The sequence below is a fragment of the Perna viridis genome, chromosome 14 (assembly GCF_037379345.1).
Source record: "Perna viridis isolate PV_CMFRI_1.1 ecotype Kerala chromosome 14, ASM3737934v1, whole genome shotgun sequence".
Taxonomy (NCBI): Eukaryota; Metazoa; Mollusca; class Bivalvia; order Mytilida; family Mytilidae; genus Perna; species Perna viridis.
This window is the reverse complement of record NC_142458.1, coordinates 16,182,094-16,196,887: the sequence shown is the minus strand read 5'-3', so window position 1 is coordinate 16,196,887 and position 14,794 is coordinate 16,182,094. Positions and strand designations below refer to the sequence as shown.

At 33.3% G+C, this 14,794-nt stretch overlaps 1 protein-coding gene across 8 annotated transcripts in view; it reads left to right on the top strand.

Annotated features, from left to right (window-relative positions):
- LOC148598385 (potassium channel subfamily T member 2-like) overlaps positions 1-14,794 on the top strand; it is a 66,258-nt gene that overhangs the window by 35,635 nt on the left and 15,829 nt on the right. For all 8 annotated transcript variants that reach the window (XM_088560635.1, XM_088560637.1, XM_088560639.1 and 5 more), the window contains 11 exons: positions 304-390; positions 2,859-2,962; positions 3,783-3,969; positions 4,709-4,873; positions 6,074-6,210; positions 6,617-6,680; positions 7,129-7,237; positions 8,171-8,279; positions 9,254-9,403; positions 10,663-10,862; positions 13,290-13,533. In XM_088560635.1, coding sequence (XP_088416761.1) covers positions 304-390; positions 2,859-2,962; positions 3,783-3,969; positions 4,709-4,873; positions 6,074-6,210; positions 6,617-6,680; positions 7,129-7,237; positions 8,171-8,279; positions 9,254-9,403; positions 10,663-10,862; positions 13,290-13,533 — 1,556 coding nt within the window. The remainder of the gene's footprint in view (positions 1-303; positions 391-2,858; positions 2,963-3,782; positions 3,970-4,708; positions 4,874-6,073; positions 6,211-6,616; positions 6,681-7,128; positions 7,238-8,170; positions 8,280-9,253; positions 9,404-10,662; positions 10,863-13,289; positions 13,534-14,794) is intronic.

Below are 14,794 nucleotides of genomic sequence, written 5' to 3'. Positions count from 1 at the left end.
AGTTTTTATTGAATTTTAGTGTCATCTACAGAGTTATCTCCCTTAATTAGAGTTTTTACAGTGCACTCTATATAATTTTTATCTCCTAAGATCAAGGGTTATATGGAAATCTACATGTTACTTTTTATTTAGTATAACATTTCTAACAAAATATCAAAAAAAATATATAGGCTTTCCAACCATGAATTGCATTTTGCATGATTCTTATCTGGAGTGTTACTTCAAAAATTCAATACTACAAACTGATAGAAAAGACATTCCAATAGTACATGTTCTAATCCATAATTTAATATTTTATTTCAGATATTTTATCCTGTTATTTTAAAGAACTTATATGTTCCTGCATTTTTAAATTGTTGGTTGTTAAAGAATGCTATTGAAGGGTTGTTTGTAAGTATATAGTTTATGAAAAACAGATTCATATCAAAATACTGTAGTTATTTAGTGGTATGAAACTGTGATCAGGGGTTGAAATAAGCAGTTCCAGCTGCTTTGAGACAAGCAAATTTCATAAAGGGCAAGTCATATTTTTTTTTTGTTCAACATAAAAGGCCAAGTTAACTTCACTCCTGGCTTGTTCAGTATTTTGGCAAAACTTGCCCACTTGCCTAGTTGGATAAATTTTCTTTTGTCTTCCTATGTGTTTTCAGTATTATTGTCCATATGCAGGGATAGAAAATAATGTATTCTTCTGGTAATTTTTTAAATTTCTCAAAAGCAGAAAGTGTGGTTTTCAATAAAAAAAATTGTTGCTGAGTTGCAAATTTTTGCATGACTGGCATTGCGTGACTTCCCCTGAAGTGTGTTATTTCACATTATTGATAACTTCATTGTTTTCCTATTGTTTTTATTGCCTGAAATTTTCTATCTCAGACTACTGCCAGGAAACCTAAAGTATTGGCAATATCCAATGATAATGCTATGTCAAATTGACTGTGACATCACCAGTAACGTTAATAAACAGATTAACAACAGTTGTGAGAGGTTTGACAGAGTTTCACATCTTGCCCTATCAGGATCAGTGTGATATTCTCTATTTTGACTTCAAAGCTGCCAGTTGTTCTTTATTTTAGTGTCAGTCCCTGTAAGAATCAGACAGTAGGTGAAACATGGTATGAAAAAATCCATCATTTTGAAAGTTCAATTTGACTATTTGCATCATCAGAATCAAGGAAAACAGGCAAGATTTTCCATATGATGGACCATTGAGTTACAATATCATTGAAATGCATGGAAAATGAACGTTTCAAGGGCAGATAACTCTGTCAAAACCTCATTTTTTTAGATTCTATTGAAAAATTTCTGAGCAAAGCCATTGATGCAGAGATCAAATAATGGTCTTTTCAAATACAGAAAGTATCCTTCAGTGATATTACATTGTCAGAACTGTGGGGTTTTGACATGCATGTTTCTGATTTTTCCCATTTTACCTGATTCTTACAAATACTTGCACTTAATTACTTGCTTACTACCCAGAATGCCATTTTTATGTTTTTACTTAGTCCAAAATTGAAAACAAGTATGAAGTAGTATGGTTATTACAAACTCATTATTTGGTCAGTATCTGATCGGTATCAGTTTCCTGTCTACTCTTAGTTGTCCATCCTAGGTACTTGTATAAATCCTGTCAGGAAATAGATATAACATTCAAATCATTCTCAGACTTTTCTCACCTCTTGTCCTTATAAAATCTTGTATGGTAAAGTAAACACTACTTGTCCATTCTAGGTACTTATATAAATCCAGCCAGGAAGTAGATAAAAATCTCTAACCAAATATTTGAAATCTCAGATTTATCCTCTGGACAAAAGTTATCCACTGGATAATTTAAGTGCAATCCATATAAGTCATCCACTGGATTAGTCTAGTAGTAAAATCTATACAAGTTATCTATTGGATAAGTCGAGGGCAATCTAGACAAGTTATCCACTGGATAAGTGTAGTACAATCCATACAAGTTGTCCGCTGGATAAGTCTAGTGCAATCTATACAAGTTGTCCACTGGATAAATGTAGTACAATCCATACAAGTTATCCACTGGGTAGGTGTGCAATCCATACAAGTTGTCCACTGGATAAGTCTAGTGCAATCTCTACAAGTTATCCACTGGATAAGTGTAGTACAATCCATACAAGTTGTCCGCTGGATAAGTGTAGTGCAATCCATACAAGTTATCCACTGGATAAGTCTAGTGCAATCTATACAACTTATCCACTGGGTAGGTGTAGTGCAATCCATATAAGTCATCCACTGGATTAGTCTAGTAGTAAAATTTATACAAGTTATCTATTGGATAAGTCGAGGGCAATCTAAACAAGTTATCCACTGGATACACTAGACCTATCCAGTGGATAACTTGTACAGTTAACACTAGACCTATCCAGTGGATAACTTGTATAGATAACTCTAGACTTATCCAGTGGAAAAACTGAATAGATTGCTCTAGACTTATCCAGTGCATAACCTGCATATACTGCACTACATTTAAACAGTGGATAACTTGTATAGATAGCAATAGACTTATCCAGTGTTTAACTTTTGTCCAGCAGATAGATCTTTCTAACAAACGGGCCAACCAACCTAACCATTATGCCATTGGTCATCTCCTAGAAAAAAATGATTAGTTATTGTTGTGAATCTGTGGCTGTACTGCAAAAGATGCAGGGATATGGCATAATTGATAGAGTGCTTGACCTTGGTGGTGAGGTGGATTTTGCTATAAGGGAATTAATTCATATCACATTAATACCCACCATAATTTTCACTTAACTTAAAAAAATGTCAGGCATTGCTAATTTACATCAGAAAATGTTTAACAATTATCTATTTCTGTATACAAGTATAACTTTTCCTTTTAGAATGATTTACACTTGACTAAACAGAGATTCCAGACAATATCAACAACGATGTCACAACAGATGATTTTACTCTTCTTAGCATTATCTTCTATTGTTTTCTCCACGTAAGTACCGATCAGTGCACAGTGTACGGTACATTATGTAAGCAGGTTAATATTGATGATGTGAACTTCATGTGAATTGAACTTAATATAAAATTAACATGATTTTATGTGAAATTCACTTAACAAGAACTTCACTTGTAAGTTCATGTGAATTTCACATGATGGGTTGAATCACTAAAATTTCACATAAACTTTGTCAAAAATTTTATTTGCTAAATTCAAGTGAAAATCATATGAAATTCATGTGAAAATCATATGAAATAATAATGTGGTATACCACCATATAGGAACAAATTACTATAACCCTACTCATTAATGTAAGGGCTATGTCGCAAACACCTTGTTGTGGGTTGTATCATAATTCATATCTTCAGGATAAATGATGATGTTTTATGGCACAAGATCATGAGTTGGAGATATCAATAGGCTGAATAATTGGAAAGAGTGAAAAACCAAAATATGATTAGGAGTGCGAAAAAAAAACACCTAGATTTAACAATTATGTAGAAATTTTTCAGGAGTTTTTACTTGTTATCCTATCATTCTCCTATATATTATATATATTGCTATTTTCATTGTAAATTTTAAATTTTGTTATTTGCATATTGATATTCATATTAGCAGGATAAAATATGAGAGTGAAATTGCAGAATTTATTTCATTGTTAGAATTATTGATTTTTTCACACAAAAAACATTTGAAAAATCACTGCTATCATAATTACTAGTTATGTTATTAAAAGAAAATGTAGCCTTGATTTGTGATAACTTCTGGTAGCATAATTTATAGAATTGATATTGGATGTTTTGTATCATTGCAGAATATGTGGTATCCAGCACATTCAGAGAGCCAGTTTAGACAAACCGTTGACAATGTTTGAAGCCTTCTATTTTACCATAGTTACATTCTCAACGGTTGGTTACGGAGATATCTCCCCCGATATTTGGCCGGGACAATTATTTATGGTTGTGATGATTGTTGTTGCCTTTGCATTTATCCCTCGTCAGGTTTGTAGTTAAAAAAAAAATTATTTGGAGGTTGAGATCAAATTTAATTGTTGTTTGTATTTATGCTTCATAGTTTTTTTGACAAGTACTGTGTGATGACATCACAGTACTTTTGATTCCAGAGGGTATAAAATATTTCAGACTAGGAAAGGTTTAAACATGAATAATTCCCAAAATGACTGAGTAAGGCAAGACGTTTTTGGAATAAAATTTGTCAAAAATCAAGATATCAAGATGGTACAACAACATTTATATGACTAAAGTGGGAATTTGTTTTTATAGGCCCGTACAGAAAGTGGTGATGTTTTATGGGATATCTTCCTAAAGGTTGGGTGTCCCCCACCCTGTCCATCATCGTTTTCGAGTTAAGCCATTTTGCCACCCCATTTTTCAACCATTACATGAGGGTAGCACTTACTTTCCATTAATGCTCTATTTTTGCAATTTTGCATCATGTAATTTGTTCTTTTTATGCCCCCGCGACAAACTGTTGGGGGGGGCATATTAATTTACCCATGTCCATCCATCCGTCCGTCCGGATTACACATGATCATAGCTTGTCCAGCTATCTCTTCACACAGTTTTTGAACTACATCTAAAATAGTTCACAGGATATTTCTACACATGATGAATATGTGCAGGGGCAAAGGATTTTGATTTTCATGAAATATTACAGAAATGGGTGATATTTACACTTAGTCATTTTACTCAGAAATAGGGCTTTATGGCTTGTTTTCAGGTTGAAAGAATGATAAGTACCTTTATGGAGAGAGAGAAAACAGGTGGAAACTACAGTAAGAGGCAGGCGTTACGTTCCAAACATGTTGTTGTCTGTTCACAGAATCTTACTTGCTCTGCTACAATGAACTTTCTTACAGAATTTTATGCACATAGAAAATTGCAGGTTAGTTTAATTACTTAAAAAGTAGATAAGAATGATGAAGCTAATTACTTTTATTAAATGTAAAAAATCTTGTAAGACATATGTGATTTTATAATAATTATTTGGAAAGAGCGAATAATCAAAATATGGTCATAAGTGCCAAAAAACACAAAGATTTAATTAGTGTGGTGCAATGTTTCAGTCTCTGAGTCTTCTTGCCACAAAAATTATATTGTAAAAATGGAAAATAAATTTGTGGAGCAAAAATGTAGATAATGGTCTGGCAATAAGACTAAATGTGTTCTAGTACACTGTACTGAAAAATACTTAGAGAGTGAATAATGATGCACAATTAAGGCAGCTCAATGCATGCCATATCATGTTTTATGGAACACTGAAAAGAGATATCGACTGAGTTCCATGGCCAAGGTTGATATCTCTCTAAAGTTTTCCATAAAACATGATATGGCATGCACTGACCTGCCATAATTGCTTTATTACATTTCTCTACAGAAATTTTAAGAATTTCCCATTCAGTGAGGTGCTCTTCATTATGATTTTTTTGGGGGTATACATTTCATTTAATGTGGTCTAGAAAAATATTGCTGGTTTTGTTTACCATTATTTGTTTTTGGATGTCTTTTTAAAAATGAAATCAAATAGACAAATGCCCATTAAACATTTGACCAATTTATATTGACTCTGATTCTGATAACTTTGCCACAGAAAACAATTTTATAGTGACTATAAACAGCTGACATAAGTTGTGCAATATCACAAAGTATGAGTGTGTCAGAAATACATTGTTTAAATGGAAACTATGAAATATGGAATGTAATAATGTTATGTAATGCTTTTTCATAATTAACCAATTGTTGCTACAATCTTTAGTGTCTGTTCTGGCTGTACTAAAGGCGTAGCGGCAATAAGCTATCAGTATTGCCTAAAAATGTCAACTTTGTTGTAATGACATTAAAGTTGTTCATAACATAAAGATATATATGAAAGTTAGGAAAAATTATAGTTTTTTTGCATTAATGCATTGTAATGATATCATATCTCATAAAACAAAAACTGCTGAGAATTGTAAATATTGGTGTTTTTCTTTATTTTGAAGTATTTACATCCAGATATAGATTTAGATTTATGTACCATGAAAGTAGAAAATGGATTATTTTATTTCCTGTAATATTTATATTGATCAAAATTTGATTTTTCCAGAACCATATTGTAATACTACTGTGTCCTAAGGATCCAGAAGGAGATATGCATATGATTTTACGTGATCCCAAATGGTCAAATCGTGTCAGGTACATGAAGGGGTCTGCTTTAAAGGACATTGATCTAATGAGATGCAGGTAAGGAAGCAAGCTCTAATCAGAATGTCATTTGAAATTCACTCTAAATGCTGTAAATTTCTTCAGACAGCCACCTTAAAAAATGCAAGACTCTTGCAATGCTTGGAAAAACTTCATTCAGTTGATTTGTGTATTGTCCTTAGAATTTTGATTGGTCTGTCTACAGTTGGTTAGTAAAGGAGAACAAGAATGTAGCTGCATAAAGCTTGGTGAGAATGTTGTTTCTTTTGCAAATGTTTGAAAGAATTTAAATGGAGATATGAGAAAAATGGGTAAGGTACCACAACAGTAACTGTAAAAGCCTGATAAAAAAATTTCTCAATTTTTAAAAATTTTTGTTTTAAATTTATCTTTTGTATAATTCAAAATCTATTGCATAATTGAATGAGAATTTTGCAATTTTCAGAATAAATGAAGCAGAGTGTCTGTTCTTATTATCTCCCCCTGAAAAAGCCAACAAACAGCAGGCAGTAAGTGAATTAGTATTTCTCGTTAAGGAGACCAGAATATTTCAATTTTTAGCCACATGAAGTTAAAAATTCCATATCTATTTATATGCAACCTTTGTGATGACATTATAAACCATTATTGAAGCGTTCTACATATAAACACAATAGAATATTAGCAAGTTAGTAGGATGTTCTGCACTGGTGTACTTTTTATGAAATTGATGTTTATAAGTGAAAAAAAAAAGAAAACACCAAGAGAAAATAAGTGACCATGAATTCTATAACTCGTGCAATTTTACATATAGAGTGTAATTATTAGTAATGTCAACTGGATAGCATAATTTCACACAGATATTACTTTAGTTGGCAAAACAATTTTTTTGGGCATGATTTTCTAAAATACTATAACCCTTTGTAAAATTATATATATCTACCCATCAAAAATTAATCTATAGTATAACAATTTCAGGACCAGCAGATAATATTAAGGTCCTGGGCAGTAAAAGATTTTGCTCCTAGCTGTAACCAATATATACAGTTATTTAGAGCTGAAAACAAGATGCATGTAAAATTTGCTGGTAAGTTTTGTTTGATATGCCTCACAATCAAGGTTTGATTAAGAAATAAATCACAGAAATTTCATTTTATCATTGTTTTACCACGGACTTGCCATTTATTTCGCATTGTTTAACCCCGAACAATAGCAATAGGGCTAGTTTCTTCATATTTTTTAATAGATGTGGTCCATGTGTTGCACGAAGTGTTGGCCATGTGTTATCACTTTTTTTATCATGGTTGTGGTCTGAAGAGCTTTGAAGCTTGTCATATTAGAATTAGTCATCTGCCCATCTTGTTTTGGTTTGTTTTGAGGTTCTTATGCTATGAATAATTGGTCTCATCATTATGAAACTTGGTACATATGATGTAACCTTATGATTAAGATATGCAATTTTGTATTGTGAAAGCAGGATCCTTTTCCAACTTTTATATTGAGTGTGAACCGATCATTGTAACATCATGTATGATTGTTCTATTGGTGTTACACTCCCCTGTATCTGAAGATGTATTTGAGTATGCTATACTAGCCAACAAATGTGTATCCAGGATTAATTGTTGTTACACTCCTCTTTTATCTTTCTCTCTCTGTGTTTTAGAACATACTGCATCGGTGTTAACTTTAAAAACTTCTTAAAAGTGAAATCTCAAAGTTTTCTCAGAAGCAGGAGATTTTGCCAAGTTTTTGTTTTGCGACATGTTAAGATTTTAAGCTGAAAATTCAAATAAGATTGAAGAGTTTTCTGTGAGTGGGGCTAAATCTCACACTTTAACACCTGCATGAAAGTGGATTTTTTTCATTAAATATTGGGAGGCTCCAGCTAGAAGTTAGAGATTTAACACCTATGATATTTTGTGTGTGAAGATGAGTTTTTTTTCTAAGTATGCCATGTCTGTATACTTAATTATTACAATGTTGTTACACTCCCCTCCTATCTTCCTCTCTTTATTTTTAGAACATGTTGTATGTGAAGATGAATTTAAGTATGCCATGCTGGCTAACAACTGTCTGTATCCTGGGATATCTACTCTGGTTTCCCTCCTGTTACATACTTCTACTGGATGGTAAGTCATGATAAAGACAAAATTTCCGAAAGTAATTTGAATATTGGCAACAAAATTTTGTTCTGAAAACCTTAGCTCATTAATTTTTTTGTAAGATTTTAATTAAGTAAAACCTTTCAACTTTTATTCAGTGGAGTAGTGTAAGTTGAGAATTTTTTATGTGCATTTATTTTCATGATTCGATTCACCAAGGTAAAAATGTGAGGTTTTATTTTGCGATTCGCCACCTGGATGGAAAAAAATATCCGAAATTTTGCCCATTTGCAGTTAATATTTACCTAGCAAATCGAAGTCTATACGCAATTTTCTTTACAAATTTCGAAAAGTCGTATCAATTTACCAGTATTTGGATGCAATTTACATCTACAGTCATTTATATAAATTACTTTTACCTTCAACAGTATTTAATCACATAATAATGGAGCTTTTATGTATTGAAACTTCTGTAATTGGTTGACCATAGTGTTTAAGTAATCGGCTATAAAATTAGTGAATTTTTCTGGTCATAAAATTTTCGCATAGCTTCATTAATCCCCTCTGTAAGAGGTATTTGACATTGTTGTTAAATCACATCTTGCAATGCCCCAAGCAATTGGTAATACCGGTACTTGTTCTCAAAGAGAAATAAATCAAGGCATTCAAATCTGCAAATTTTCATCAATGCAGTCTTTAAGCCATTAAATTTTTCACATTAATAAAAGCATCACAAAAATTTCTGAATTTACAGTAATAATTTTCAATGAATTAGGTTAACATCATGAAGTATGGACATGCCATTAATTATCAGCGACTTTAAGGCATTGTATAAGTAAAACAAAATGTCCTTGAAAAGGTCAAGCATAAAAGACCTGTGAAAGCAGTAACCATTATAAAATGATTGGTCTGGATTAATATCTTCTTTTTATGTGTCATTAAACATGATATTTCATGCTCTAATGTGCAATAATTGAATACTAATTTCTTATTTTTTCCAGTGAAGGAGAGTATGCATGTGAAGCATGGCAGCAGATCTATGGGAAACACTCCGGCAATGAGATTTATCATATTCAGTTGTGTAACAGTAAAATATTTGGTTCCTTTGAAGGCAGAAAGTTTACTGAGGCATCTGTTGAAGTACATGAGAAGTAAGTGTAAGATAGATCCTTTAATATTAACTGTGGTACATTCTAATATGATATGCTTCAAAGCTCTATAGACCATGATCATGGTAAAAAAGTGATAAACACGTGATCAACATTTCATGCAACTCATATGCTTCATCTATTCAAACGTATGAAGAAACTAGTCCTATTAGATTTGAAATAAATTACAAAAATTGTTTTATCATTGTTTTTCCATGGGCTGGCCATTTATGTCATTAGTTAATCCTTCAGTATTATTCTGGGTAAAATAATGTGACACAAATGGCCAGCCTGTGGTAAAACAATGATAAAATAGAGTTTCCATGATTTATTTTCATAGGTTGATGGGAATTCATGCATATACCTCTGTGGCGTTGGGCTAGGGGTTGATCAAAAAAAGTTTCTGGCAGAAGTGTACATTGAGCATGCTCATCAACTTACCCACAGTTAATGAGAAAGGATGTATTTGAGGATAGTGAAATATTATTAAAAAATAATAAAACCGTTGTCAAACAAGTCAATAATTCATAAATGTGTGCTGGGCATTCATATATTATCAAGGCTGTTACTGGCATTAGTGTAATCTGCTTGAACTAATTTTGCATTGGAAGTCTCATAGTAAGTGACTACTATCTGTGTAATTTGTAGGTTATGCTGTTCTTATTCTAGAATCGGCGCAAAAATCTTTTTTGGGTAGATTAACCTACCCAATTTGTCCTTGTACATATGTATTGAACACTTGGTCCCTCTTAAGTTTAAAGGAAATCCCAACATAAAAAGGAGGGGGTATCAATATGACAAGATACTGTATAGCAGACAATGTTCACATGGTGCTTATTTTGGTGCATTTTAGCAATTTGATTAAAAATGGTAAAATTGAATTTGGCATAATATTTACTCTGGATTTCAGTACTCAGAGCAACAACTAGCATCCTTCAAAACTGGAAATGCTAAAATTGTTCGTATACCTTTTTGCCCAAAAACTGTCAAATTTTACTCTCCCCAAAATAACTTGCCATACGGTAGTGATGACAGACTGATGGATGGACTGACAAACCAGCAATCTTAACAGTCAAAAACATTATACCGTCTGCAAGTTTCTTGCGTAGGTTATGACATGGAAAATAAAATGATTTTGTGTAAACTTAATTTTGAAAAAAAAGTACTCAGTGCAAGTGATCCCTTTACTGCAAACTTGCCATGTACAATGTAGATATGATTTTGACAGCTAAAATTTAAGGATTCGATTGCCTTCCTTTCAGATATGGTGTGACACTAATGGCTATAATGGATGTAGATAGTCCCATTGAGGAACCTAGAATTCAGTTAAACCCAGGATCTAACTACTTGTTAAAGAAGACTGATTTCTGTTTTTATATGTCTGTCTCTAAAGAGGAGAATACACACCTATCCAGAATTAAAATGGAAAGACATGAATTGTCACAGAGAGAAAAGAATTATGGTTAGTTAAATATCTGAATCTTCATACCAAAATCTTTTGTATATACAGTATTCTAGGATTTTTCAAAATTTTGTGTTAGGTTTCCATAGGAAATCTCTAAAAGAATATTAACTTTCCCACTCTTGAAGTTAGCTTTTCAAACTTTACAAATCCTTTAAGAAATTCACGTACTTGCCAAAGGGAAAGTGGGGCATACTAAACAACTTTCCCACACCAAAATTTCACTTGCATTGGGAACTGGAAAAGCGGAATCCTATAACTCTGCCATAATTCAAACAAGAACTAGTCTTGGAAAATTGACTTATGAATTTATTTGCCCCAGTCTAAACAATTTTCTTTTTATGTAAACTGCAAAATCTGAACAATTTTACTGATTGAAACAAATTTTAATTGGCCAGTGCCCAGAGGACCAGTGCTGAAACATGTAAATGTTAAAAAAAGATGAAAAATTGATTTTCATTAGGTATATTGCATGCTATATTTTGCTTTCATTGTTTTATAATAATAATAATAAATCTTTATTGCCAAAGCTAACTCCAGGCTATTGCAAATATCAAGGTTATAGCGGTAATCAAAAGTAAATGTAATCTAGGGACAAAGACCAGACATGGAAAACAGACATATACTACAAAGAACATAAAGTAACTAAAATCATACTTACAAAGTAACAAAAGCAAATGAGCAACTCAGACTCCACTAAAAACTGGGAGCATGGACCAGGTGCACAGGTAGGGTAAGCATCCTTTGCTTTTCTAGAAACACCCGCCGAGTTGCTCATAAAAAGTCAAGTCCAGTGTAGACAAAAGAGGAAAGGAAAACTATGACACATTGAACAATTCAGTTTTCATTGTGCAGATGGATACACCGTAACGATCCAAGAGTTCATGATGACGACCATAAAACTTTTGTAGTGGTGACTTCAATCTTGTAGCAACATAACCCTGCTCCAGAAGCCTATTTGTTAGAATTCTAGCACGATACAAAAAGTCTGCATAGTCTCGGCAAGCTCTGGCATAATGTATGAGTTGTGATATGAGCACTCCATATGCAGGTGCTGAAGGGATGTTGCCACAAATGAAAGGAAAGTTGACAATTTTGAATGAAAAGTCATCACGTTTGTCGTGAAGTGTGGTCAATAGTTTACCTTTACCATCGATTTCTAAGTGTAGGTCAAGATATGAGGCTGACCTCACAGTGTCTGTAGTATCCTTTATCTCCAGTTCTTTGGAGTAGATGCGATGTATCAAATCCCCAAAATTAAGATTGTTTAAAGATAATACCTCATCTATATAGCGGAAACTGAGATTAAAGAATCTAGTCAGCCTCATAAGTGTGAAGGAATAGGTCAGCAAGTAGAGGAGCACAATTTGTTCCCGTTGGAATGCCGACCATTTGTTGAAAAGCGCATCCACCACACTGGACAGATATGTTGTCGATTAAACATTCCAGCATTTTGTAAACATCTTCTTCTGTATATTTGGAATATGATTTGGAATTATTTCTTACAAAGTATGAGGAATCTCTACCAAGAACTATATATTTGTATCTAGGTGTACCATCTTTTTTGGAAAAACAACAATGTATAATGTATTTAAGTCGGGATTTTAACTGAGTATGTGGAATAGAACAGTAGTGACATAAAAGGACATAATAGTAATCATATCATAGTAACAACATATGGTATATGTAGATGACAAACCTTAAATCATAAAATCTAGCAACTATTTTTAATGGAATTTCTTTTTTTCCGAATCTCGTGGAGGTGACATATTAAGTTCTTTAAAACAACAGTTTAAGTAACTTGAAGTAACGAGTATAATTTGTTTAGATTAGGGCAAGAATAGTAGAATTTTGGCAAATATTTAATCCTCTGTTGTCTATATGCTAAACACACAAGAAAAAAATGGTATTTATTTTCAATAATGTTGATATTGCAACACAGACACACTCTATTACTTCATGGCTGGTTTGTGTAAGATAAAGAGTAATCAAATGAACCAAGGTTATAGCGGTAATCAAAAGAATATAATCCAGGGACAAAAACCAGACATGGAAAACAGACATACACAACAAAGAACATAAAGTAACTAAAATCATACATACAAAGTAACAAAAGCAAATGAGCAACACAGACTCCACTAAAAACTGGGAGCATGGACCAGGTGCACCGGTAGGGTAAGCGTCCTCTGCTCTTTAAGTTTGAGTACACCTAATCTAAGCAATGACAATAATTGAACACCAAAATCGTGAGATAATTATCTAAATCTTACCCTGAAGTGTCTGAGTCATCACTGTCAGTGGTATTACATTCTCTATATTTTACATATGGTTATCTGTTTTCATTAATTTTTTTTATTTTCAAAGTGAATCATTAAAATAAAGCAAGAAGTTCATTTACCTGTATGTTCAAATTAATAATCATTACAGAGAAGTTAGCCAATGAACTACAACGAATGATGACAAACAACTGCAATGCTACGGAGGAAGCAGATGAAATAGATGAAGAAGAGAGTGTGTTTAACACACTGACAAGTATAAGTGGTGGAGAAATTGGTTCCAGTCTCCTCAACTTTCAGAAAGCTCACACATATCAACATGATCAATCTGTTGAACCGGTCAAGTCTATTGATGATGATGATAGTGTTAATGTACAAGCTGATATATTGTCTGAGTGAGTTATTATTATGATAAGAGTATGGGGAGCTTTCTGTCCATCGCCTGTCTGTCTGTCAAGTCTATTGGTGATGATGATAGTGTTAATGTACAAGCTGATACATTGTCTGAGTGAGTTATTATTATGGTAAGGGTATGGGGAGCTTTCTGTCCGTCTGTCTGTCTGTCAAGTCTATTGATGATGATGATGATAGTGTTAATGGACAAGCTGATATATTGTCTGAGTGAGTTATTATTATGATAAGAGTATGGGGAGCTTTCTGTCCGTCTGTCTGTCTGTCAAGTCTATCGGTGACGATGATAGTGTTAATGTACAAGCTGATACATTGTCTGAGTGAGTTATTATTATGGTAAGGGTATGGGGAGCTTTCTGTCCATATCGCCTGTCTGTCTGCCAAGTCTATCGGTGACGATGATAGTGTTAATTTACAAGCTGATACATTGTCTGAGTGAGTTATTATTATGATAAGAGTATAGGGAGCTTTCTGTCCATCGCCTGTCTGTCTGTCAAGTCTATTGGTGATGATGATAGTGTTAATGTACAAGCTGATACATTATCTGAGTGAGTTATTATTATGATAAGAGTATGGGGAGCTTTCTGTCCATCGCCTGTCTGTCTGTCAAGTCTATCGGTGACGATGATAGTGTTAATGTACAAGCTGATACATTGTCTGAGTGAGTTATTATTATGATAAGAGTATGGGGAGCTTTCTGTCCATCGCCTGTCTGTTTGTCAAGTCTATTGGTGATGATGATAGTGTTAATGTACAAGCTGATACATTGTCTGAGTGAGTTATTATTATGATAAGAGTATGGGGAGCTTTCTGTCCATTGCCTGTCTGTCTGTCAAGTCTATCGGTGACGATGATAGTGTTAATGTACAAACTGATACATTGTCTGAGTGAGTTATTATTATGGTAAGGGTATGGGGAGTTTTCTGTCCATCTGTCTGTCTGTCTGTCAAGTCTATTGGTGATGATGAAAGTGTTCATGTACAAGCTGATACATTGTCTGAGTGAGTTATAATTATGGTAAGGGTATGGGGAGCTTTCTGTCCATTTGTCTGTCTGTCAGACAAGTCTATTGGTGATGATGAAAGTACAAGCTGATACATTGTCTGAGTGAGTTATTATTATGGTAAGGGTATGGGGAGCTTTCTGTCCATCTGTCTGTCTGTCTGACAAGTCTATTTGTGATGATGATGGTTTTAATGTACAAGCTGATACATTGTCTGAGTGAATTATTATTATGGTAAGGGT